This window comes from Anolis carolinensis, unplaced genomic scaffold, assembly GCF_035594765.1.
Source record: "Anolis carolinensis isolate JA03-04 unplaced genomic scaffold, rAnoCar3.1.pri scaffold_7, whole genome shotgun sequence".
NCBI lineage: Eukaryota > Metazoa > Chordata > Lepidosauria > Squamata > Dactyloidae > Anolis > Anolis carolinensis.
Window position 1 is genome coordinate 19,914,750 of NW_026943818.1, and position 25,974 is coordinate 19,940,723.

Here is a 25,974-nt window from a genome sequence, read left to right on the forward strand (position 1 = left end):
ATTGAAAACATTGACAACAAAAATGGCTTGGATTATCCAGAGGCTTGGATAAGCAAGGCTTGGATAAGTGAGACTCTAGTGTACTATTCTGGCTGCTGTTACAAAATAGTCAAATAGAATCTCTTGATTCTTGTTAAGATTCATGTCAATCATTCCTAATAAAAAGTACTCCGGTCTCAAATGAATGTTTATTTTGATAATTTTGCGTATCATTTCATGATGATAATATATTATTGTATATTATTATTATTATTATTATTATTATTATTGTATTGTTGTTGTTATTATTATGATGGTGATGATTATTATTATTATTATTCTGCCATGTAACCCAATTCAAACCCAGTTTTGGATGGCCCATGAGGTCTCTTCCAACTCTATTATTCTAAGATTCTATATGTAATAATCTGGCAGTGTAAATTTTTATTATTTTTTATATTTATTTATTATTAAAATAAATTAAAAATATTTATTATTTTATTATTATATATTATTCTATATGTAATAATCTGGCAGTGTTTTTTATTATTTTTTATTGGGTTGCTAGGACACCAAGTTGGAGGAGCTTAGCCTTCTAACTGGCAGCAATTGGATAAAAACAATTCTTCCTCTCCCTCTAATTAGGACTTTATTTTTCTTTTCTTTTTGTTGTATTAACCTAGAGGCATGGATGATGGCCATCCATTTTAAGCAGAGGCTGGATGGCCATCTGTCGGGGGTGCTTTGAATGTGATTTCCTGCTTCTTAGCAGGGGGTTGGACTGGATGGCCCATGTGGTCTCTTCCAACTCTACTATTCTATGATTCTATGATTCTATGATGGGTTGTGTTGTCAATTTTCGAGGTTGTGGGGTGTTTAGTTTTGTTGTTTTGGTGGTCGCCAGGATTCCATCACTCTTTTATATACAGTAGACTCTCACTTATCCAACATAAACGGGCCGGCAGAATGTTGGATAAGCGAATATGTTGGATAATAAGGAGAGATTAAGGAAAAGCCTATTAAACATCAAATTAGTTTATGATTTTACAAATTAAGCACCAAAACATCATGTTATGCAACAAATTTGACAGAAAAAGTAGTTCAATACACAGTAATGCTATGTAGTAATTACTGTATTTACGAATTTAGCACCAAAATATCACAATATATTGAAAACATTGACTACAAAAATGCCTTGGATAATCCAGAACGTTGGATAAGCGAGTGTTGGATAAGTGAGACTCTACTGTATATAGATTATAATTATAATAATATTATTATTATTCTGCCATGTAACCCAATTCAAACCCAGTTTGGATGGCCTCTTCCAACTCTATTAGTCTATGATTCTATGAAAGCATGTAATAATCTGGCAGTGTAAATGGCATGCAGCTGCGGTTTGTGGTGTTGCCTGGGTTTGGCTGGATGCTCATCGCGGCCGGGAGAGGGCGCTGTTTCCTTTCCCCAGGCGCTGCCGAGTTTTGCCCAATCGGATCCCGCGTTTGCCTCCTCCCCGGGCGGGGGGGCGTGGCTGAGCGGAGGCTGCGGCCAATGGGACGGGGCGAGAGGCAGAGAACCTGGGCTGCTGCTGCAGCTGCAGAGGCTCCAGCGGCGTCGCGGCAGCAGGTGCGCCTCTCTCGCAATCTCTCTCTCTCGCTCTCTCGCTCGCTTTCCTATGATGTGCCTGGAGAGCGAGGGCGGGGCGGCGGCGGGAGCGTCGGGGGTCCTCCATTGCAGCAGCAGCAGCCGCGGGAGACGCCAGCGGGTCTCTTCTTCCTCCGCCCTGGGAGGAGACGACGAAGAGGAGGACGACGGAGGAGGAGGAGGAGGGGGCGGCGAGGGGATGAAGGCTGCTGCCGCGGCGGCCCCTTCCTCCTCCTCCTCGTCCGCGTCCGGCCATGGCGCCTCTTCGGGAAGCCTGGGCAGGACGCGCGTGGCCGCCGCAGCCATCCTCAGCGCCGGCAACGTCCTCAATTACCTCGACAGGTACACCGTCGCAGGTGAGCAGCAGCAGCAGCAGCAGCCTGGCCTTTTTCTCCTCACGTTGGAACCCTTTGTTGTGTAGCCAGAAGCATGCTCTCCTGACGTTTCGCCTGCATCTACGGCAGGCACCCTCAGGTCTGTGGGAAGCAAGGCCAGCGGGGTATATATATATATATAATGTGTTGTCGAAGGCTTTCATGGCCAGGATCACAGGGTTGTTGTGTGTCTTTCGGGCTGTGTGGCCATGTTCCAGAAGCATTCTCTCCTGACGTTTCGCCCACATCTATGGCAGGCATCCTCAGAGGTTGTGAGGTACCTCACAACCTCTGAGGATGCCTGCCATAGATGTGGGCGAAACGTCAGGAGAGAATGCTTCTGGAACATGGCCACACAGCCCGAAAGACACACAACAACCCTATATATATATTATATATATAATTATTGTCTGTCAGTGTTGTAACTGGGCACCTTGACTAGCATTGAACAGCTTATTATTATTATTATTTTAAAATATATATCTTTTATTATTAGTAGTGTATATATTGCCTGTTAGTGTCGCAACTGGCCACCTTGATTAGCATGGAATAGCATATTATTATTAGTAGTAGTAGTAGTATTATTTTAAAATATATATCTTTTATTATTAGTACTGTAGTATTATTTGAATATACATATATATATATTATTGTGAATAGTGCTCCATAAAATGATACAAACATTCAGAACATTTTCCATGGGTAACAGCATGGAATAGCCTTTTATTATTATTATTATTTTAAAATATATATCTTTTATTATTAGTAGTATATATATATATATATATATATATCAGAATTATTGCCTGTCAGTGTCGCAACTGGCCACCTTGATTAGCATGGAATAGCTTATTATTATTATTATTATTAGTAGTAGTAGTATTTTAAAATATATATCTTTTATTATTAGTACTGTAGTATTATTTGAATATACATATATATATATTATTGTGAATAGTGCTCCATAAAATGATACAAACATTCAGAACATTTTCCATGGGTAACAGCATGGAATAGCCTTTTATTATTATTATTATTATTATTTTAAAATATATACCTTTTATTATTAGTAGTGTATATATATATCAGAATTATTGCCTGTCAGTGTCGCAACTGGCCACCTTGATTAGCATGGAATAGCTTATTATTATTAGTAGTAGTAGTAGTAGTAGTATTTTAAAATATATATCTTTTATTATTAGTACTGTAGTATTATTTTAATATATATATATATATATTATTGTGAATAGTGCTCCATAAAATGATACAAACATTCAGAACATTTTCCATGGGTAACAGCATGGAATAGCCTTTTATTATTATTATTATTATTTTAAAATATATATCTTTTATTATTAGTAGTATATATATATATATATATATATATAAAAGTATGTGTATATATATATATATATATTATTGTGAATAGTGCTCCATAAAATGATACAAACATTCAGAACATTTTCCATGGGTAACAGCATGGAAAAGCCTTTTATTATTATTATTATTTTAAAATATATATCTTTTATTATTAGTAGTATATATATATATATATATATATATATATATATATATATATAATAGTATGTATATATATATATATATATATATATATATATATATATATATATATATATATATATATATTATTGTGAATAGTGCTACATAAAATGATACAAACATTCAGAACATTTTTCATGGGTAACAGCATGGAGTAGCCTTTTATTATAATAATTATTATACATATTATGAGTATTATTTTAAAATATATATTTTTTTATTGTAGTGCTACATAAAATGATACAAACATTCAGAACATTTACCATTGGTAACAGCATGGAATAGCCTATTATTATTATTATTATTATTATTATTATTTTAATGTATCTATATTATTGTGAATAGTGCTACATAAAATGATACAAACATTCAGAACATTTTCCATTGGTAACAGCACGGAATAGCCTTTTATTATTATATATATATATATATATATATATATATATTGTGAATAGTGCTACATAAAATGATACAAACATTCAGAACATTTTCCATTGGTAACAGCATGGAATAGCCTTTTATTATTATTATTATTATTTTAATATATGTGTGTGTGTGTATATATATATATATATATATATGTATATATTGTGACTAGTGCTACATAAAGTTATACAAACATTCAGAACATTTTCCATGGGTAACGGCAAGGAATAGCCTTTTATTATAATAATTATTATACATATTATGAGTATTATTTTAAAATATATATATTTTATTGTGAATAGTGCTCCATAAAATGATACAAACATTCAGAACATATTCCATTGGTAACAGCATGGAATAGCCTATTATTATTATTATTAGTAGTAGTAGTATTTTTAAATATATATATATATTTATTGTGAATAGTGCTACATAAAATGATACAAACATTCAGAACATTTTCCATGGGTAACAGCAGCTTCGAAGCCTGGCTGCTCCCTGCCTGGGGGAACCCTTTGTTGGCAGGTGTTAGCCGGCCCTGATTGTGAGGTCTGTTGGAAACATGGCCAGTGGGGTTTTTTTTAATATATATTTTTATATATATATATATATATATATATCTATCTATCTATCTATCTATCTGTCTGTCTGTGGGTGGGAGAAAGAATTATTGTCTGTGAATGTTGCAACTGGCCACCATGATTAACATGGAATAGCCTTTTATTATTATTATTATTATTATTATTATTATTATTATTATTATTATTATAATATGTTTATTGTGAATAGTGCTACATAAAATAGAAACATTCAAAACATTTTCCATTAGTAACAGCATGGAATAGCCTTTTATTATTATTATTATTATTTTAAAATATATATGTTTTTATTGGAAATAGTGCTACATAAAATGATACAAACATTCAGAACATTTCCCATGGGTAGCAGCATGGAATAGCCTTGCAGCTTCGAAGACTGACTGCTCCCTGCCTGGGGGAATCCTTTGTTGGGAGGTGTTAGCTGGCCCTGATTGTGAGGTCTGTTGGAAACTAGGCCAGTGGGGTTTATATATCTGGGTGGGAGAAAGAATTATTGTCTGTCAGTGTTGCAAATGGCCACCTTGATTAGCACTGAATAGCCTTTTATGATGATGATGATGATGATTTTAAAATATATATTTTTATTAGTAGTAGTATTATTTTAATATATATGTATATATATTATTGTGAATAGTGCTACATAAAATGATACAAACTTTCAGAACATTTTCCATGGGTAACAGCAGCTTCGAAGCCTGGCTGCTCCCTGCCTGGGGGAATCCTTTGTTGGGAGGTGTTAGCTGGCTCTGGTTGTGAGGTCTGTTGGAAACTAGGCCAGTGGGGTTTATATATCTGTGGGTGGGAGAAAAAAAAACCTCTTGTCTGTTTGAGGAAAGTGTCAATCTTTCCCTTGGCCAGCTTGATTAGCATTGAATAGCCTTGCAGCTTCAACGCCTGGCTGCTTCCTGCCTGGGGAAATCCTAGGCAGCTGGAGTTTATATATCTGTGGAAGGTATAGGGTGGGAGGAAGAACTCTTTGTTTGATGGAGGCAGGTGTCAACGTTGCAACTGGCCATCTTGATTGGCACTGAATAGCCTTGCAGCTCCGAAGTCTGGCTGTTTCAATCCACAAGCATGTGGACAATTTTGACAGGACGAGGAGGAGGAACCCATGGAAAGGAACCAAATCTGGCTCTCAATATTAAAAAAAACAACTCTAAAATCAGGACAGTAAATAAAGAATGACACTCAGAAAACGGGAATTCCAGTCAGGAAACAATCAGGGCCAGCGAACACCTCCCAACAAGGGATTACCCCCAGGCAGGAAGCAGCCAGGCTTTGAAACTGCAAGGCCATTCAATGCTAATCAAGGCGGCCCATTGCAACATTTACAAACAGACAAGATATAAACAGACATAGATATAAACCCCACTTTCCTAGTTTCCAACAGACCTCACAACCTCTGAGGATGCCTGCCATAGATGTGGGTGAAATGTCAGGAGAGAGTGCTTCTGGAACATGGCCTGGAATGCTCACAGTAACCCAATTATCATTCTTTATATCCCACTTTTTCTCTCTACAAAGGAAAATCCAAGTGGCTATGTATCTATTATTATTATTATTATTATTATTATTATTATTATTATTATTATTGGGTTGCTGTGAGTTTTCCGGGCTGTCTGTCCATCTTCCAGAAGCATTCTCTTCTGACGTTTCGCCCACCTCTATGGCAGCATCCTCAGTGGTTGGGAGGTCTGTTGGAAACTAGGCAAGTGGGGTTTATATATACAGTAGAGTCTCACTTATCCAACGCTCGCTAATATTGATAATATTATTATAATGTAATACAATATTATTATTATTATTATATTAATATAATATAATAATATTAATTATATATTAATATATTAAATGTACTACCATATCATGATATAGTACAATATACAGTAGAGTCTCACGTACCCAACACTCGCTTATCCAACATTCTGGATTATCCAACACATTTTTGTAGTCAATGTTTTCAATACATCGTGATATTTTGGTGCTAAATTCGTAAATACAGTAATTACTACATAGCATTACTGCGTATTGAACTACTTTTTCTGTCAAAACTGTTGTATAACATGATGTTTTGATGCTTCATTTGTAAAATCATAACCTAATTTGATGTTTAATAGGCTTTTCCTTAATCTCTCCATATTATCCAACATATTCGCTTATCCAACGTTCTGCCGGCCCGTTTACGTTGGATAAGCGAGACTCTACTGTATTATTATTATTATTGGGTTGCTGTGAGTTTTCCGGGGTTTCTGTACATCTTGCAGAAGCATTCTCTCCTGACGTTTCTCCCACCTCTGTGGCAGCATCCTCAGAGGTTGGGAGGTCTGTTGGAAACTAGGCAAGTGGGGTTTATATATACAATAGAGTCTCACTTATCCAACACTCGCTTATCCAATATTCTGGATTATCCAACGCATTTTTGTAGTCAAGGTTTTCAATACATCATGATATTTTGGTGCTAAATTCGTAAATACAGTAATTACTACATAGCATTACTGTGTATTGAACTACTTTGTCAAGTTTGTTGTCTAACATGATGTTTTGGTGCTTAATTTGTAAAATCATAACCTAATTTGATGTTTAATAGGCTTTTCCTTAATCCCTCCGTATTATCCAACATATTCGCTTATCCAACGTTCTGCCGGCCCGTTTACGTTGGATAAGCGAGACTCTACTGTATTATTATTGGGTTGCTGTGAGTTTTCCGGGCTGTCTGCCCATCTTCCAGAAGCATTCTCTCCTGACGTTTCGCCCACCTCTGTGGCAGCAGAGGTCTGTTGGAAACTAGGCAAGTGGGGTTTATATATATCTGTAAAATAATGTCCAGGGTGGGAGAAAAAACTCTTGCAATTAATAATCAATACATGTTGCAATTCATCACCTTGATTAGCATTGAAAAGCCTCTTTTCTCCCCTTCTTTTCTCCATGGTTTCTCTGGAATGGTTGTGTATTGGGGCTTGTGTGTGTGTGTGTGTGTGTGTGGATGAGAAGCACGTTTTATTCAAAAATGTCATTAAAACGGCTGGCGCAGTGGCTTTGCGCTATTGTCTTCCCTCCTGCCTCTTAATGGCAAGGAGGACAAATTGACCTTTGAATAATATCGGCCTTATTATTGAAGGTGCCGGACCCTGAGCCCTGTTACTTTATTATTATTATTATTATTATTATTATTGCTATTATTGTACTAGCCTCAGTACCCAAACCCTGGGTTGCTCTCCTTTCTTGAGTTGCAAGGAGAGGCAGATATTATTATTATTATTATTATTATTATTATTATTATTATTATTATTATTATTATTCTAGCTGAGGTACCCAAGCCCTGTATTATTCTCCTTTCTTGAGCTACAAGGCAACGCGAATATTATTATATTTTAATTTATTATTATTATTATTATTATTCCCGGTATTGTTTTCCTTTCTTGAGCTGCAAGGAGAGATGGACATTATTATTATATTTTAATTTATTATTATTATTATTCCCAGTGTTGTTTTTCTTTCTTGAGCTGCAAGGAGAGATGGATATTATTATTATATTTTAATTTATTATTATTATTATTATTCCCAGTGTTGTTTTCCTTTCTTGAGCTGCAAGGAGAGATGGACATTATTATTATATTTTAATTTATTATTATTATTATTCCCAGTGTTGTTTTTCTTTCTTGAGCTGCAAGGAGAGATGGATATTATTATTATATTTTAATTTATTATTATTATTATTCCCAGTGTTGTTTTCCTTTCTTGAGCTGCAAGGAGAGATGGACATTATTATTATATCTTAATTTATTATTATTATTATTCCCTGTGTTGTTTTCCTTTCTTGAGCTGCAAGGAGAGATGGACATTATTATTATATTTTAATTTATTATTATTATTATTCCCTGTGTTGTTTTCCTTTCTTGAGCTGCAAGGAGAGATGGACATTATTATTATATTTTAATTTATTATTATTATTATTATTCCCAGTGTTGTTTTCCTTTCTTGAGCTCCAAGGAGAGGCAGATATTATTATTATTATTAGTAATAGTACAGTAGAGTCTCACTTATCCAAGCTAAACAGGCCCGGCAGAATGTTGGATAAGCGAATATGTTGGATAATATTTATTATTATTATTATTATTATTATTATTATTATTATTATTATTATTATTATTATTATTATTCACATTCTTAGCAGGGGAAGCTGTGCTAACTGTGGTATTGTGCATTCTTTCAGTCCCATATAGTCTTATACAATCCATTCTTATAGTGCCATATAACCTTATACCATACATTCATATAGTCTTGTATCATCTATTCTTACAGTATCCTATAGCCTTGTTCCATACATTCTTTCAGTCCCGTATAGTCTTATATGATCCATTTTTATGGTGCCATATAGCCTTGTACCATACATTCATATAGCCTTGTACCATACATTCTTACAGTCCCATATAGTCTTATACCATCCATTCTTATAGTGCCATATAACCTTATACCATACATTCATATAGTCTTGTACTATGCATTCTTACAGTCCCATATAGTCTTATATGATCCATTCTTATGGTGCCATATAGCCTTGTACCATACATTATTATAATCCCATATAGTCTTATACCATCCATTCTTATAGTGTCCTATAGCCTTGTACCATACATTCGTATAGTCTCATACCATCCATTCTTATAGTGCCATATAACCTTATACCATACATTCATATAGTCTTGTACCATACGTTCTTACAGTCCCATATAGTCTTATACCATCCATTCTTATAGTGTCCTATAGCCTTGTACCGTACATTCATATAGTCTTGTACTATGCATTCTTATAGTCATATAGTCTTGTACTGTGCGTTCTTATAGCCCCATATAGTCTTATACAATCCATTCTTATAGTGTCCTATAGCCTTGTACCGTACATTCATATAGTCTTGTACTATGCATTCTTATAGTCATATAGTCTTGTACTGTGCGTTCTTATAGCCCCATATAGTCTTATACGATCCATTCTTATAGTCCCATATAGTCTTATACGATCCATTCTTATAGTGTCCTATAGCCTTGTACCGTACATTCATATAGCCTTGTACCATACATTCTTACAGTCCCATATAGTCTTATACCATCCATTCTTATAGTGCCATATAACCTTATACCATACATTCATATAGTCTTGTACTATGCATTCTTATAGTCATATAGTCTTGTACTGTGCGTTCTTATAGCCCCATATAGTCTTATACGATCTATTCTTATAGCCCCATATAGTCTTATACGATCTATTCTTATAGCCCCATATAGTCTTATACGATCCATTCTTATAGTGCCATATAGTCTTATACCATATATTCATATAGTCTTGTACCATACGTTCTTTTGTGAAGGTCATCACGAGCTGCTTCTACCTTGAAAGTTGTAGAATGTATTGTTGTCCCACATTAGACCCTGCTTTGTCATTTTTAGTTGTTGTTGCTAATTGCCATCAAGTTAACCCGAACGTGTGGCAACCCTGTGAATCGGCCTTAAGTCATCAAATTCAGAAGAGGGCGGGACGGTGACTTCCGTTGAGTCCTGTATGTTTTGCTAGAGTTTTTGTGTCACTTGAGGTGCCATTCGTAGCCTGCCTAATAATAATAATAATAATAATAATAATAATAATAATAATAATAATAACGTCCGTCAAAGCCATGTGTCAGCGCCGAGATGTGGTTTCTGGTCTGGAATTGGAACCGGTTTGGCAGCGAAGTCCAGGAATGTGTGCCGTCATGTGTTAATCATGATTGACATGCTCACCTGAGAGTTGTGATCACTCCGTCAGCATCATCTTTCATAGAATCCTAGAGTTGGGACCCCCAAAGGCCATCCAGCCCACCCCTCTTTGGCCAGGCACAAACAAAGCCACCCAAACAGATGGCCATGCAGCTTTCCTGAAAGGAGATCTAAAGCAGATAAAAATGTTAAATAATAACAACATAATAATAATATAAATAATAATAACATAATAACTATACTAATATTATAATATATTGTATATACAGTAGAGTCTCACTTATCCAACGTTCTGGATTATCCAACGCATTTTTGTAGTCAATGTTTTCAATACATCATGATATTTTCGTGCTAAATTGGTAAATACAGTAAGTACTACATGGCATTAATGTGTAATGAACTACTTTTTCTCTCAAATGTGTTGTCTAACCTGATGTTTTGGTGCTTAATTTGTAAAATCATAACCTATTTTGATGTTTAATAGGCTTTTTCTTAATCTCTCCTTATTATCCAACATATTCACTTATCCAACATTCTGCCGGCCCGTTTATGTTGGATAAGTGAGACTCTACTGTACATGTAATATTAATAATAATACAGTAGAGTCTCACTTATCCAACACTCGCTTATCCAACGTTCTGGATTATCCAACGCATTTTTGTAGTCAATGTTTTCAATATATCGTGATATTTTGGTGCTGAATTCATACATACAGTAATTACTATATAGTATTACTGCATATTGAACTACTTTTTCTGCCAAATTTGTTGTCTAACCTGATGTTTTGGTGCTTCATTTGTAAAATCATAACCTAATTTGATGTTTAATAGGCTTTTCCTTAATGCCTCCTTATTATCCAACATATTCACTTATCCAACATTCTGCCGGCCCGTTTATGTTGGATAAGTGAGACTCTACTGTACATGTAATATTAATAATAATAACATGATGTAATACAAGGTAATAATAATTATAATTCACTATTATAATTGTATATTTGTATTACATGCAATATTACTAATAAAATTGCAATATAGTCGTATAATATAATATGTTGTATGTATATATACTTGTAAACCGCCCTGAGACCCCTTCGGGGTGAGAAGGGCGGGATATAAATGTCGCAAATAATAAATAATAATAATAAATAATAATAATAAAATAAAACTAATAAAATAAAAATGATAATAATATAAAATAATAATAATAATAATATAATAATAATAATAATAATAATAATAATATAATCTGCATTAAATGGTCAGCATCAGTGGGGTCTGAATCTATAATGACCATGTAATGACTGGACTTAAGCTGGAGAGAGCTTTCTAGGGCCCTAATAATGCCGGCTACAATCCATTATTTGGCCGTATAATTTGTCCCTGCGAGGAAGGAAATGCACCTCTGGAATGCGGCTCGGCAAGTCTCCCGATGGTTAATTGTTCCAGATCATGACAACGCTCGCACTCACATCCTCTCCATTTCCTCGACCCGAATGTATCATGCATTGCAGTGTAGATTTGAGTCTCCTTCGGGAGAAATAAATAATGTAATAATATTCAATAAATATTATATATTTATTATAATAAATATCATAACAATATTATAGATAGGTAATATTCGGAGCCCCTCAGTGGCGCAGCGTGTTAAAGCGCTGAGCTGCTGAACTTGCAGGCCGAAAGGTCGCAGTGTCGATTCCGGGGAGCGGGGGTGAGCTCCTGCTGTTAGCTCCAGCTTCCGCCAGCCTAGCAAATGTGAGTAGATCAATAGGTACCGCTCCGTTGGGAAAGTAACGGCGCTCCATGCAGTCATGCCAATGGCCACATGACCTTGGAGGTGTCTATGGACAACGCGAGCTTTTCAGCTTGGAAATGGGAAGAGCGCGGATGAGCTCCCTCTGTCAGCTCCAGCCTCCCACAAGGATGGTAAAAACATGAAAACAACCGGGCAATGTCCCCTGGGCAATGTCCTTGCAGACGGCCAATTTTCTCACACCAGAAGTGACTTGCAGTTTCTCAAGTCGCTCCTGATGCGGGAAAAAAGTATTATTATTATTATTATTATTATATCTTGATATAGCCTTCAAATAATAATTGGAGTATCTAGACATGTTGGAGGCCAGCCTGGACTTATTATTATTATTATTATTATTATTATTATTATTATTATTATTATATCTTGATATAGCCTTCAAATAATAATTGGAGTATCTAGACATGTTGGAGGCCAGCCTGGACTTATTATTATTATTATTATTATTATTATATCTTGATATAGCCTTCAAATAATAATTGGAGTATCTAGACATGTTGGAGGCCAGCCTGGACTTATTATTATTATTATTATTATTATTATTATTATTATATCTTGATATAGCCTTCAAATAATAATTGGAGTATCTAGACATGTTGGAGGCCAGCCTGGACTTATTATTATTATTATTATTATTATTATTATATCTTGATATAGCCTTCAAATAATAATTGGAGTATCTAGACATGTTGGAGGCCAGCCTGGACTTATTATTATTATTATTATTATTATTATTATTATTATTATTATTATATCTTGATATAGCCTTCAAATAATAATTGGAGTATCTAGACATGTTGGAGGCCAGCCTGGACTTATTATTATTATTATTATTATTATTATATCTTGATATAGCCTTCAAATAATAATTGGAGTATCTAGACTTGTTGGAGGCCAGCCTGGACTTATTATTATTATTATTATTATATCTTGATATAGCCTTCAAATAATAATTGGAGTATCTAGACATGTTGGAGGCCAGCCTGGACTTATTATTATTATTATTATTATTATTATTATTACTATTATATCTTGATATAGCCTTCAAATAATAATTGGAGTATCTAGACATGTTGGAGGCCAGCCTGGACTTATTATTATTATTATTATTATTATTATTATTATTATTATATCTTGATGTAGCCTTCAAATAATAATTGGAGTATCTAGACATGTTGGAGGCCAGCCTGGACTTATTATTATTATTATTATTATTATTATTATTATTATTATATCTTGATGTAGCCTTCAAATAATAATTGGAGTATCTAGACATGTTGGAGGCCAGCCTGGACTTATTATTATTATTATTATTATTATTATATCTTGATATAGCCTTCAAATAATAATTGGAGTATCTAGACTTGTTGGAGGCCAGCCTGGACTTATTATTATTATTATTATTATTATTATTATTATTATTATTATTATTATTATATCTTGATGTAGCCTTCAAATAATAATTGGAGTATCTAGCCCTTTTCCTATTCAAAGCCACACAACTGAGAATTGCATATCTGGAATCAATTGGGGTAAACTGTGCAGCCTGGACTTATTATTATTATTATTATTATTATTATTATTATTATTGGATCCCTACAAGGAAATCAACATGCCACTGTTTGAATCATCACCATCATAAATACCGTCTTCGTTCTGGTGCCAAAACAATACTAATAATAGGGTTGCTGTGTCTTTTGGGCTCTCAAGTCACTCCTGACACGAATATATATATATATATATATATATATATATATATATATATATATATATATAAAATTATTAAATAAATGATGATGGTGATAATGATGGAACTAAAGCATGCAGTTCCAAGGGGCATTATATGGTTGTGTATATCCATCCTGTGTCGACAGTGTGATGCAGCGGCGGAAAAGGCTAATGCGATTATTTCCACCACATTGAACTGCATTATATGGGAATGAACTGACCGTAGGGAGCCATTTCCAAGATATCCAGGGTGGAGGGAGAAAGGGAAGGCATGGTCCCGAGGTCACGCAGGAAGAGGAAGGAGGTAAACCCAGAGCCAAATACCTGCAAAGGTGCCAAGCCGCATTTCATGCATAGCAGAGGAGTTACCGTGGGAGGCACTCCCGTGGCGGGCGAGAATTAAGTAGTTTCCAGGAGCGGTTACATAATCACACTTACTTGCCTGGATGGGTTCCTTGCAAAAGCCGCTTTGGAAAAATGAAAAGCACAGCGGTCGCTCCCAAATGCAAAACCTAGGAGCCTGTGGTGTGTCTACACGGCAGAACAAAAGCTGGAGCTGTTGGGCAAAATGCTGCAGAATAGCTGGATGCTCTTTGAGACCCACAAAGGCCGTCCAGTCCAACCCCCTTCTCTCTGCCAGGCAGGGAAAGCACCATCAAAGCCCTCCCAGCAGATGCCTTCCTGCCTGGCAAAAGGGGGTTGGACTGGATGGCCTTTGGGGGTCTCTTCCAGCTCTAGGATTCTATGATACATATTTTTATTAGCAGCTGGATGTCTATCTGTCGGGAGGGATTGGATGGTGTCTTTGTACTGGAAGAAGGGGTTGGACTGGAACATTTATTAGCAGCTGTATGGCCATCTGTCGGGAGGGATCGGATGGTGTCTTTGTACTGGAAGAAGGGGTTGGACTGGAACGTTTATTAGCAGCTGTATGGCCATCTGTCGGGAGGGATCGGATGGTGTCTTTGTACTGGAAGAAGGGGTTGGACTGGAACATTTATTAGCAGCTGTATGGCCATCTGTCGGGAGGGATCGGATGGTGTCTTTCTACTGGAAGAAGGGGTTGGACTGGAACATTTATTAGCAGCTGTATGGCCATCTGTCGGGAGGGATCGGATGGTGTCTTTGTACTGGAAGAAGGGGTTGGACTGGAACATTTATTAGCAGCTGTATGGCCATCTGTCGGGAGGGATCGGATGGTGTCTTTCTACTGGAAGAAGGGGTTGGACTGGAACATTTATTAGCAGCTGTATGGCCATCTGTCGGGAGGGATCGGATGGTGTCTTTGTACTGGAAGAAGGGGTTGGACTGGAACATTTATTAGCAGCTGTATGGCCATCTGTCGGGAGGGATCGGATGGTGTCTTTGTACTGGAAGAAGGGGTTGGACTGGAACGTTTATTAGCAGCTGTATGGCCATCTGTCGGGAGGGATCGGATGGTGTCTTTGTACTGGAAGAAGGGGTTGGACTGGAACATTTATTAGCAGCTGTATGGCCATCTGTCGGGAGGGATCGGATGGTGTCTTTGTACTGGAAGAAAGGGTTGGACTGGAACATTTATTAGCAGCTGTATGGCCATCTGTCGGGAGGGATTGGATGGTGTCTTTCTACTGGAAGAAGGGGTTGGACTGGAACATTTATTAGCAGCTGTATGGCCATCTGTCGGGAGGGATCGGATGGTGTCTTCGTACTGGAAGAAGGGGTTGGACTGGAACATTTATTAGCAGCTGTATGGCCATCTGTCGGGAGGGATTGGATGGTGTCTTTGTACTGGAAGAAAGGGTTGGACTGGAACATTTATTAGCAGCTGTATGGCCATCTGTCGGGAGGGATTGGATGGTGTCTTTCTACTGGAAGAAGGGGTTGGACTGGAACATTTATTAGCAGCTGTATGGCCATCTGTCGGGAGGGATCGGATGGTGTCTTTGTACTGGAAGAAGGGGTTGGACTGGAACATTTATTAGCAGCTGTATGGCCATCTGTCGGGAGGGATCGGATGGTGTCTTTGTACTGGAAGAAGGGGTTGGACTGGAACGTTTATTAGCAGCTGTATGGCCATCTGTCGGGAGGGATCGGATGGTGTCTTTGTACTGGAAGAAGGGGTTGGACTGGAACATTTATTAGCAGCTGTATGGCCATCTGTCGGGAGGGATCGGATGGTGTCTTCGTACTGGAAGAAGGGGTTGGACTGGAACATTTATTAGCAGCTGTATGGCCATCTGTTGGGAGGGATCTGATGGTGCCTTCCTAGTGGAATAAGGCGTTGAACTGGAAGGCCTTTAGGTGTTCCTTTGAACTCTGGGATTCTACAATGCATATTTTTAATAGCAGCTGGATGTTTATCTGTTGGGAGGGATCTGATGGTGCCTTCCTAGTGGAAAAAGGCATTGAACTGGATGGCCTTTGGGTGTTCCTTTGAACTCTAGGAGTCTATGATACGTATTGTTATTAGCGGCTGGATGTTTATCTGTTGGGAGGGATCGGATGGTGTCTTCCTAGTGGAAAAAGGCATTGGGTGTTCCTTTGAACTCTGGGATTCTATGATACATATTGTTATTAGTGGCTGGATGGCCATCTGTTGGGAGGGATCGGATGGTGCCTTCCTAGTGGAAGAAGGGGTTGGACTGGATGGCCTTTGGGGTTCTCTCCCAACTCTGTGTCTCCTGCCATACCTTTTATTGCAGCAAGGCAATTGGAACGGCCTGGGTCACCCAATGGCGCTGGTGCAGCCAAACCCCTGGAAATGGGATCCGCGGCTTCTTTCTTGCGTTTGCCGTCAAACGAGGGCACGAAAAGCCCCGGCGGCTGCTTCTATTTTTGAAAAGCGGTGCAGAAGGGCGGGCGACTGGGGCGGGAGGACGGGAAAGGAAACTCTTGCCGGGATGGGCTGTCATTACACGCATACTGGACGGTGACAGCCAGCTCACATTCGTATGTATATATTTAGGAGATTGCTTGCACGGGCAGGAGGGGTTGGACTGGATGGCCTTTGCGGGTCTCTTCCAACTCTAGGATTCTGTGGTTTTGTGACATGGATTCTTAACAGAGGCTGAATGGCCATCTGTCGGGAAGGATCAGATGGTGCCTTCCTCTATGGCAGTGATATAGCTTATATCTTTCTCTCAGTCATATCTAGCTATATTTCATTTTATTCTCTTTCAATCATATCTATGGACATCTAACTATGGCTGGATGGCCCTCTGTTGGGAGTGATCGGATGGTGCCTTCTACTATGGCAGTGATATATCTTATATGGTTCTCTCAGTCATATCTGTCAGGGAAATATCGGAAATAAATCTATCTATCATATCTTTCTCTTTCAATCATATCTATGGACATCTAACTATGGCTGGATGGGCCTCTGTTGGTAGAGATCGAATGGTGCCTTCCTCTATGGCAGTGATATATCTTATACGGTTCTCTGTCATATCTGTCTGTCTATCTATCTATCTATCTATCTATCTATCTATCTATCTATCATATCTTTCTCTTTCAATCATATCTATGGACTTGTAACTATGGCTGGATGGGCCTCTGTCGGTAGAGATTGGATGGTGCCTTCTATTATGGCAGTGATATATCTTATATGGTTCTCTGTCATATCTATCTGTCTATCTATCATATCTTTTTCTTTCAATCATATCAATGGACATCTAACTATGGCTGGATGGACCTCTAGTCAGGAGAGATCGGATGGTGCCTTCTTCTATGGCAGTGATATATCTTATATGGTTCTCTCAGTCATATCTGTCTATCTATCTATCTATCTATCTATCTATCTATCTATCTATCAATCATATTTTTCTCTTTCAATCATATCTATGGACATCTAACTATGGCTGGATGGGCCTCTGTTGGTAGAGATCGGATGGTGCCTTCCTCTATGGCAGTGATATATCTTATATGATTCTCTCAGTCATATCTGTCAATCAATCATATTTTTCTCTTTCAATCATATCTATGGACATCTAACTATGGCTGGATGGGCCTCTGTTGGTAGAGATCGGATGGTGCCTTCCTCTATGGCAGTGATATATCTTATATGGTTCTCTCAGCCATATCTGTCAATCTATCTATCTATCTATCTATCTATCTATCTATCTATCTATCTATCATATTTTTCTCTTTCAATCATATCTATGGACAACTAACTATAGCTGTGTGGCCCTCTGTCGGGAGAGATCGGATGGTGTGATTCTTCATGGCAGAATGGGGTTGCTCTGGATGACTTCGAGGTCATATATAAAATTATATGATATTTATTTTTAGCCTTTCCTCCTTATAGTAGAACTTGCCGGTTCCAGATTCCTCCCATTGTAGAAGCCTCCCAACTTTTTGGAACTTTTTGACACTAAGTCAAACACTCTCTGGTTAACTTTCCAGTCTTTCCTTTAAAGATACCATCGGGAGTACAAATTACGATCCAGGTTCTAATTAGATCCTGGGAAGATGTGAAACCACGGTTTGCGGCTTGGAGATAAGCCGAAACCTGTTAGGACGCAGGAGGACACGACGAAAACCCTCCCGAAAGATGCCCTTCCAAGCTGTATTTTTCCTCTTTCAGGGCAAAGACCTGAACAAGGAGGAGTCTGGATAGAAAGGCAATTTATTTTTGTGCTGAAGTGAGAATACGTTTGCAAAACGACTCCGGATAATTGCCTTGTCTTGGGAATGTATATGTATTAAGATTACGTTAAGCAATCGAAAACGATGATGAAGCGGAGTCGTCCTCATTAGGGATTCCAACTATTTTAAGTCGAGATGGGAATCCATCCTCTAAACAAGACCGAGAAACGAAGCTCGATTGCTCTGGTTCTCCTTGAATACATATTGCAAAGTGATACACAGCCCATCATCCACAGCTCAAGTCTTGCAATGTCGTTGACTTTCTTATGGTGACCCTATGAATGATGGACCTTCAAGGCACCCATCATCCACAGCTCAAGTCTTGCAATGTCATGACTTTCTTATGGTGACCCTATGAATGATGGACCTTCAAGGCACCCATCATCCACAGCTCAAGTCTTGCAATGTCATGACTTTCTTATGGTGACCCTATGAATGATGGACCTTCAAGGCACCCATCATCCACAGCTCAGGTCTTGCAATGTCGTGACTTTCTTATGGTGACCCTATGAATGATGGACCTTCAAGGCACCCATCATCCACAGCTCAAGTCTTGCAATGTCATGACTTTCTTATGGTGACCCTATGAATGATGGACCTTCAAGGCACCCATCATCCACAGCTCAAGTCTTGCAATGTCATGACTTTCTTATGGTGACCCTATGAATGATGGACCTTCAAGGCACCCATCATCCACAGCTCAGGTCTTGCAATGTCATGACTTTCTTATGGTGACCCTATGAATGATGGACCTTCAAGGCACCCATCATCCACAGCTCATGTCTATCATTGTCACTGACTTTCTTGTGGTGATCCCATGAATGATGGACCTTCAAGGCACCCATCATCCACAGCTCAAGTCTTGCAATGTTGTTGACTTTCTTATGGCAACCCTATGAATGAGGGACCTCCAAGGTGTCCATCATCCACAGCTCAGGTCTTGCAATGTCATTGACTTTGATTCATTGATACCTCCAAGGTGTCCATCATCCACAGGTCATGTCTTGCAATGTCATTGACTTTCTTATGGGGACACTATGAATGAGGGGCCTCCAAAGTACCCATCATCCACAGCTCAGATCTTGTAATGTCATTGACTTTGATTCATTGATACCTCCAAGGTGCCCATCATCCACAGCTCAGGTCTTGCAATGTTATTGACTTTCTTATGGTGACCCTACAAATGAGGGACCTCCAAGGTGTCCATCATCCACAGCTCAGGTCTTGCAATGTCATTGACTTTCTTATGGTGACCCTATGAATGATGGACCTCCAAGGTGTCCATCATCCACAGCTCAGGTCTTGCAATGTCATTGACTTTATTATGGTGACCCTATGAATGATGGACCTCCAAGGTGCCCATCATCCACAGCTCAAGTCTTGCAATGTCGTTGACTTTCTTATGGTGGCCATAATAATGAGGGACCTTCAAGGCACCCATCATCCACAGCTCTGGTCTTGTAACGTTATTGACTTTCTTATGGTGGCCATATGAATGAGGGACCTCCAAGGTGTCCATCATCCACAGCTCAAGGCCTTGCACTCGGGGTGGGTTTTGCGCTGCTCCCGAAGAAGCGAAATCTCTCTGCGGTGGCACAATTTCATGGAAACTTGAGCGACTCACCAAGGCACACAACCGGCCTCTTTTCCCGACCTCAAATCGCCAGGGCTGCTTCACTAACCAGAGGCCTCTCTCGTCCTGCTTTTCTCCGAATGCAGATGTGTGGCTTTCTGTCCTTGTGGCCTTAATTTGTTTTCTCCTCGGTCGGTCGTTTGAATTCCTCGCAGATTACAGGTTTACAATGCTATAATTTGGCTCTCGGTTGGGACTGGCAGCCGGCTCTGGAGCTGACGCCTTGCCGGCTCCCAACCAGTCCCGGGACTCCAAAACGAGCCGAAAGAGAAGGGCAGTGGGTGCACATTCATGCTATCACTCAAATATATTTTTTCCTTGACCTTTACTATTCAACCCCCCTCCCATTGTCCCATTGACCCCTTGGGACAGAGATTCAACTGCTTCCGGTGTTTGATAGTGTTGCATAAATAATAATCATTTGCGCTCTTATTGGACTCACAGTCTTGAGCGGGGGACAGATGTCAATATACTCCAGTAAATGTTCCCAAAATACATATATAACTTTGCTGTGTTTTGCTTACGATGTATTATTTGCCGTATTTTTATTGCATGTTGTTTTGTATTTATTTTGGAAACAGCCCTGAGTCCCTTCGGGGATATAGAACAGTATATAAATGAATTATTATTATTATTATTATTATTATTATTAAACTTTCTTTCTTTCTCTCCTTCTTTCCTTCCTTCCTTCTTTCCTTCCTTTCTTCTTTCCTTCCTTCCTTCTGGGCCTTGAGTCCACACTGCCATATAATCCAGTTAAAATCAGATAATCTGTATTTTATAGGCAGTGTGGAAGAGACCTCAGTGAGGCCTAACTTTGCCTGTCTCCTGGGCTGAGTGGGTTGCTAGGAGACCAAGTGGGCAGAGCTTAGCCTTCTAACTGGCAGCAATTGGATAAAAACAATTATTCCTCTCCCTCTAATTAAGACTTTATTTTTCTTCTCTTTTTGTTGTATGAACGTAGAGGCATGGATGAGGGGTTGTGCTGCCAAGTTTAGTGTTTCTGGGATGTGTAGTTTTGTTGTTTTGTCCTAGGCCAAAATTTCATTACCCCCATATATATATATGGGGGTAATGAAATTTTGGCCTAGGACAAAATATATATATAATATATATATATTATATATATTATATATTATAATATATATATATATATATATATATATATATATATATATAAAATTTTTAATACACATTTTGTATACTACTGTAAATATATATATATATATATATATTGTGTTATATATATATATATATATATATATATATATATATATATAATTTTTAATACACATTTTGTATACTACTGTAAAAATATATTGATATAATATTATTATATTATTGTATTATGGACTACAACTCCTATCATGCTGGGCAGTTCAACTGGCGTCAAAGTGGGTGCAGATGCACCCAACGATTTCTGGCCTGAAAGCCTGGAAAGAGCAGCAGGCCATGCTCGTCCGGTTCTCTCTGAATATGCAGATGACATGCAAATGATCCCGGGCTCATTCCTCCCTCGGGCAGTTTCTGTCAGGGCTGGGAAAAAAAAAGCAGGAAGGATCCAGCTCAGCGTATATTATGCAGGTTGCTATCGAAAACCAGTAGGGTTGGGTGCGTCTACACTGTGGAATTAATGCAGTTTGATACCCCTTGGGCCCAAGAATAGGATATCTCAAGACCAATGATGCCCTATAGTGATTTGGTGAGTTTTCCTAGTGTTGTAGCAACACCGCCTTGAATCCATCATCCCGGTCTCTCTCTGCTTTGAATTCAGAGCTGGAGCCAGGCCTCCTGGCCGGTTGCATGGGAAGCCTGCATGTGTGCGCAACCCTGCCATAAATAAATGCATGAGGCTTGCAATTAGATGGCGGCGGCATTGTGCGTGTGCGTGTCGCAAGGCCTCTCTGGCTCCTGATTGCAATGCGCCGGGGCCACTTCTCATGGAAACGGGCGTTGGCCGCTTGTGACATGCTGATGAATGTTCTGATGGGTGGAATTGGCTCCGGGATCCGCCACCCGGGGTTGTTTTGCCTTCCGTGTTGCTGCACCAGGTATGTCTGCTCTCGAGAGGACATGCCTTGCGTGTCTTTCCCATGAGCAAGGCCCGTTCCCAGGGCTATTCATAGGAAGTGGGTCAAGGCCCTTCCTGCCCTACATCACTTCATCATCATCATCATCATCATCATAAAATCAGAAACTCCTCAAAGCACAGCAGACAAAAAAACAGTGCAAGAAAACCGCACTACAAACTAGAGCTGACAGCTGGCACAACAGAACACTGCATGGAAAGTTCCTTGACAAAATTGAAGGAAAAGCTGACAAGGAGAAGACCTGGCTCTGGCTCATGAATGGGACCCTGAAGAAGGAGACAGAAGGCCTGATCCTTGCAGCCCAGGAGCAAGCCATCAGAACAAATAATAATAATAATAATAATAATAATAATAATAATAATAATAATAATAATAATATCCCCTGAAGAAGGAGACAGAAGGCCTGATCCTTGCAGCCCAGGAGCAAGACATCAGAACAAATAATAATAATAATAATAATAATAATAATAATAATAATAATAATAATATCCCCTGAAGAAGGAGACAGAAGGCCTGATCCTTGCAGCCCAGGAGCAAGCCATCAGAACTAATAATAATAATAATAATAATAATAATAATAATAATAATAATATCCCCTGAAGAAGGAGGCAGAAGGCCTGATCCTTGCAGCCCAGGAGCAAGACATCAGGACAAAGGCCATTCAGGCCAAGATCGAAAAATCAGCTGATGACCCAAAATGCAGACTGTGCAAGGAAACCGATGAAACCATTGATCATATCCTCAGCTGCTGTAAGAAAATCACACAGACAGACTACAAACAGAGGCACAACTATGTGGCCCAAATGATTCATTGGAACTTATGCCTCAAGTCTCACCTGCCAGCAGCAAAGAACTGGTGGGATCACAAACCTGCAAAAGTATTGGAAAATGAGCACGCAAAGATACTGTGGGACTTCCGAATCCAGACTGACAAAGTTCTGGAACACAACACACCAGACATCACAGTTGTGGAAAAGAACAAGGTTTGGATCATTGATGTTGCCATCCCAGGTGACAGTTGCATTGACGAAAAACAACAGGAAAAACTCGGCCGCTCTCAGGACCTCAAGATTGAACTTCAAAGACTCTGGCAGAAACCAGTGCAGGTGGTCCCGGTGGTGATCGGCACACTGGGTGGCGTGCCAAAAGATCTCAGCCGGCATTTGGAAACAATAGACATTGACAAAATCATGATCTGCCAACTGCAAAAGACCACCCTACTGGGATCTGCGCACATCATCTGGAAATACATCACGCAGTCTAGACACTTGGGAAGTGTTCGACTTGTGATTTTGTGATATGAAATCCAGCATAACTATCTTGTTTGCTGTGTCACACAATATAATAATGATAATGATAATAATAATAATAATAATAATTAATGATGATGATGATGATGGCTGGGTGGCCATCTGTCGGGAGGAATCGGATGGTGTCCTGCATGGCTAGGGGTTGGACTGGATCAAGCCCCTTCCAGGCCTACATCAGTGAATAATAATGATATTGATAATGATGATGATAATGAGAATAATAGAGGCTGGGTGGCCATCTGTCGGGAGGGATCGGTTGGTGTCCTGCATTTCAAGGGGTTGGACTGGATCAAACCCCTTCCTGGCCTACATCAGTGAATAATAATGATATTGATAATGATGATGATAATGAGAATAATAGAGGCTGGGTGGCCATCTGTTGGGAAGGATTGGATGGTGTCCTTCTGCATGGTAAGAGATTGTATTGAATCAGGTCCCTTTCTGACCTACGTTGGATGATGATGATGACGATAATAATAATAGAGGCTGGGTGGCCATCTGTCGGGAGGGATTGGTTGGTGTCCTTCTGCATGGCAAGCAGTTGTATTGGATCAAGTCCCTTTCTGGCCTATATCAGTGAATAATAATATTGATAATGATGACAACAGAGACAAGGTGGCCATCTTTCGGGAGGGATCGGATGGTGTCCTGCATAGCAAGGGGTTGTATTGGATCAAGTCCCTTTCTGGCCTATATCAGTTAATAATGATACTAATAATAATAATAATAATAATAATAATAATAATAATAATAATAAGCCTGCGTATTGGATCAAGTCCCTTTCTGGCCTATATTAGTTAATAATGATAGTGATAATGATGATGACGATAATGGTACTAATATTGATAATATTAATAATAATAATAATAATCCTGCCCTGTCAATCAGCCTGCCTTTTGCCCTGCTTTTTCCCTCCCTGACGCCTCTCTCTCTCCTCTTTTGCAGGGGTTTTGCTGGACATCCAGCAGCATTTCGGGGTCAAGGACAGCGGTGCCGGCCTGCTGCAGACAGGTGAGAGGAGCGATGCAAACGCGGGAAGCTCTTCCCTTTCTCGGTGCAGATCCCGCCGCCAAGGTTGCCCTGACCTTGCTGCAGGCGGCTTTGTTCTAAATCGCAGCCGCCTGTGGGGAAGTGCGCCTTTGTAATGCGTTCTGCCCTTGTTTGGCTCCCGCTCGGCTTGGGATTTGTTTGGAACAGGCAGGAATGAGAGCTGCTGTGTGTTTTTGCATGTAATAGATTTACGGCATCCTCAAAAAAAGGATCTGAGCAACACACGGATGGATCCGATCCCCCCTGACAGATGGCCATTCAGTCTCAGGGAGACAAATCCATATCATAGAGTCATAGAATCCAAGGGCCATCCAGTCCAAACCCTTTTCGTTTGGGAAAAACATAATCAAAGCCCTCCCAACAGATGGCCATACGTCCTCTGGTAATAATAATAATAATAATAATAATAATAATAATAATAATACGAAATCCGGCATATCTATCTTGTTTGCTGTGTCATAATAATAATAATAATAATAATAATAATAATAATAATAATAATAATAATAATATGATGATGATGATGATAGAATACTAGAGTGGGAGGAGATCCCAAAGGCTATCTAGTCCAACACCCTTCTGCCAGGTAGGAAGACACAATCAAAGCCCTCCCAACAGACAGCCATACTTCCTCTGATGATGATGATGATGATGATGATGATGATAATAATAACAATAATAATAATAATAATAATAATAATATGATGATGATGATGATGATGATAATAATAATATGATGATGATGATAGAATACTAGAGTGGGAGGAGATCCCAAAGGCTATCTAGTCCAACACCCTTCTGCCAGGTAGGAAGACACAATCAAAGCCCTCCCAACAGACAGCCATACTTCCTCTGATGATGATGATGATGATGATGATGATGATGATGATGATGATGATAATAATAATATGATGATGATGATGATGATGATAGAATACTAGCATGGGAAGAGACCCCAAAGGCTATCTAGTCCAAAACCCTTCTGCCATTTGGGAAAAACACAATCAAAGCCCTCCCGACAGATGGCCATACGTCCTCTGATGATGATGATGATGATGATAATAACAATAAGATGATGATGATGATGATGATGATAGAATACTAGAGTGGGAGGAGACCCCAAAGGCTATCTAGTCCAACACCCTTCTGCCAGGTAGGAAGACACAATCAAAGCCTTCCCAACAGACGACCATACGTCCTCTGATAATAATAATAATAATAATAATAATAATATGATGATGATGATGATGACGATGATGATATAATACTAGAGTGGGAGGAGACCCCAAAGGCTATCTAGTCCAACACTCTTCTGCCATTTGGGAAAAACACAATCAAAGCCCTCCCAGCAGATGGCTATCTGTCCTCTGATGATGATGATGACGATGATAAC

General features: G+C 38.8%; 1 protein-coding gene across 3 annotated transcripts in view; it reads left to right on the forward strand.

Annotated features, from left to right (window-relative positions):
- Positions 1-1,526: 1,526 nt before the first annotated feature.
- spns2 (SPNS lysolipid transporter 2, sphingosine-1-phosphate) overlaps positions 1,527-25,974 on the forward strand; it is a 76,159-nt gene continuing 51,711 nt past the window's right edge. Inside the window, exons 1-2 of one of the 3 annotated variants that reach the window (XM_062960679.1) lie at positions 1,527-1,979; positions 24,477-24,542. In XM_062960679.1, coding sequence (XP_062816749.1) covers positions 1,655-1,979; positions 24,477-24,542 — 391 coding nt within the window. In that variant the 5' untranslated portion in view covers positions 1,527-1,654. The remainder of the gene's footprint in view (positions 1,980-24,476; positions 24,543-25,974) is intronic. The other 2 variants (XR_010000321.1, XM_062960680.1) reach the window with 2 other exon arrangements.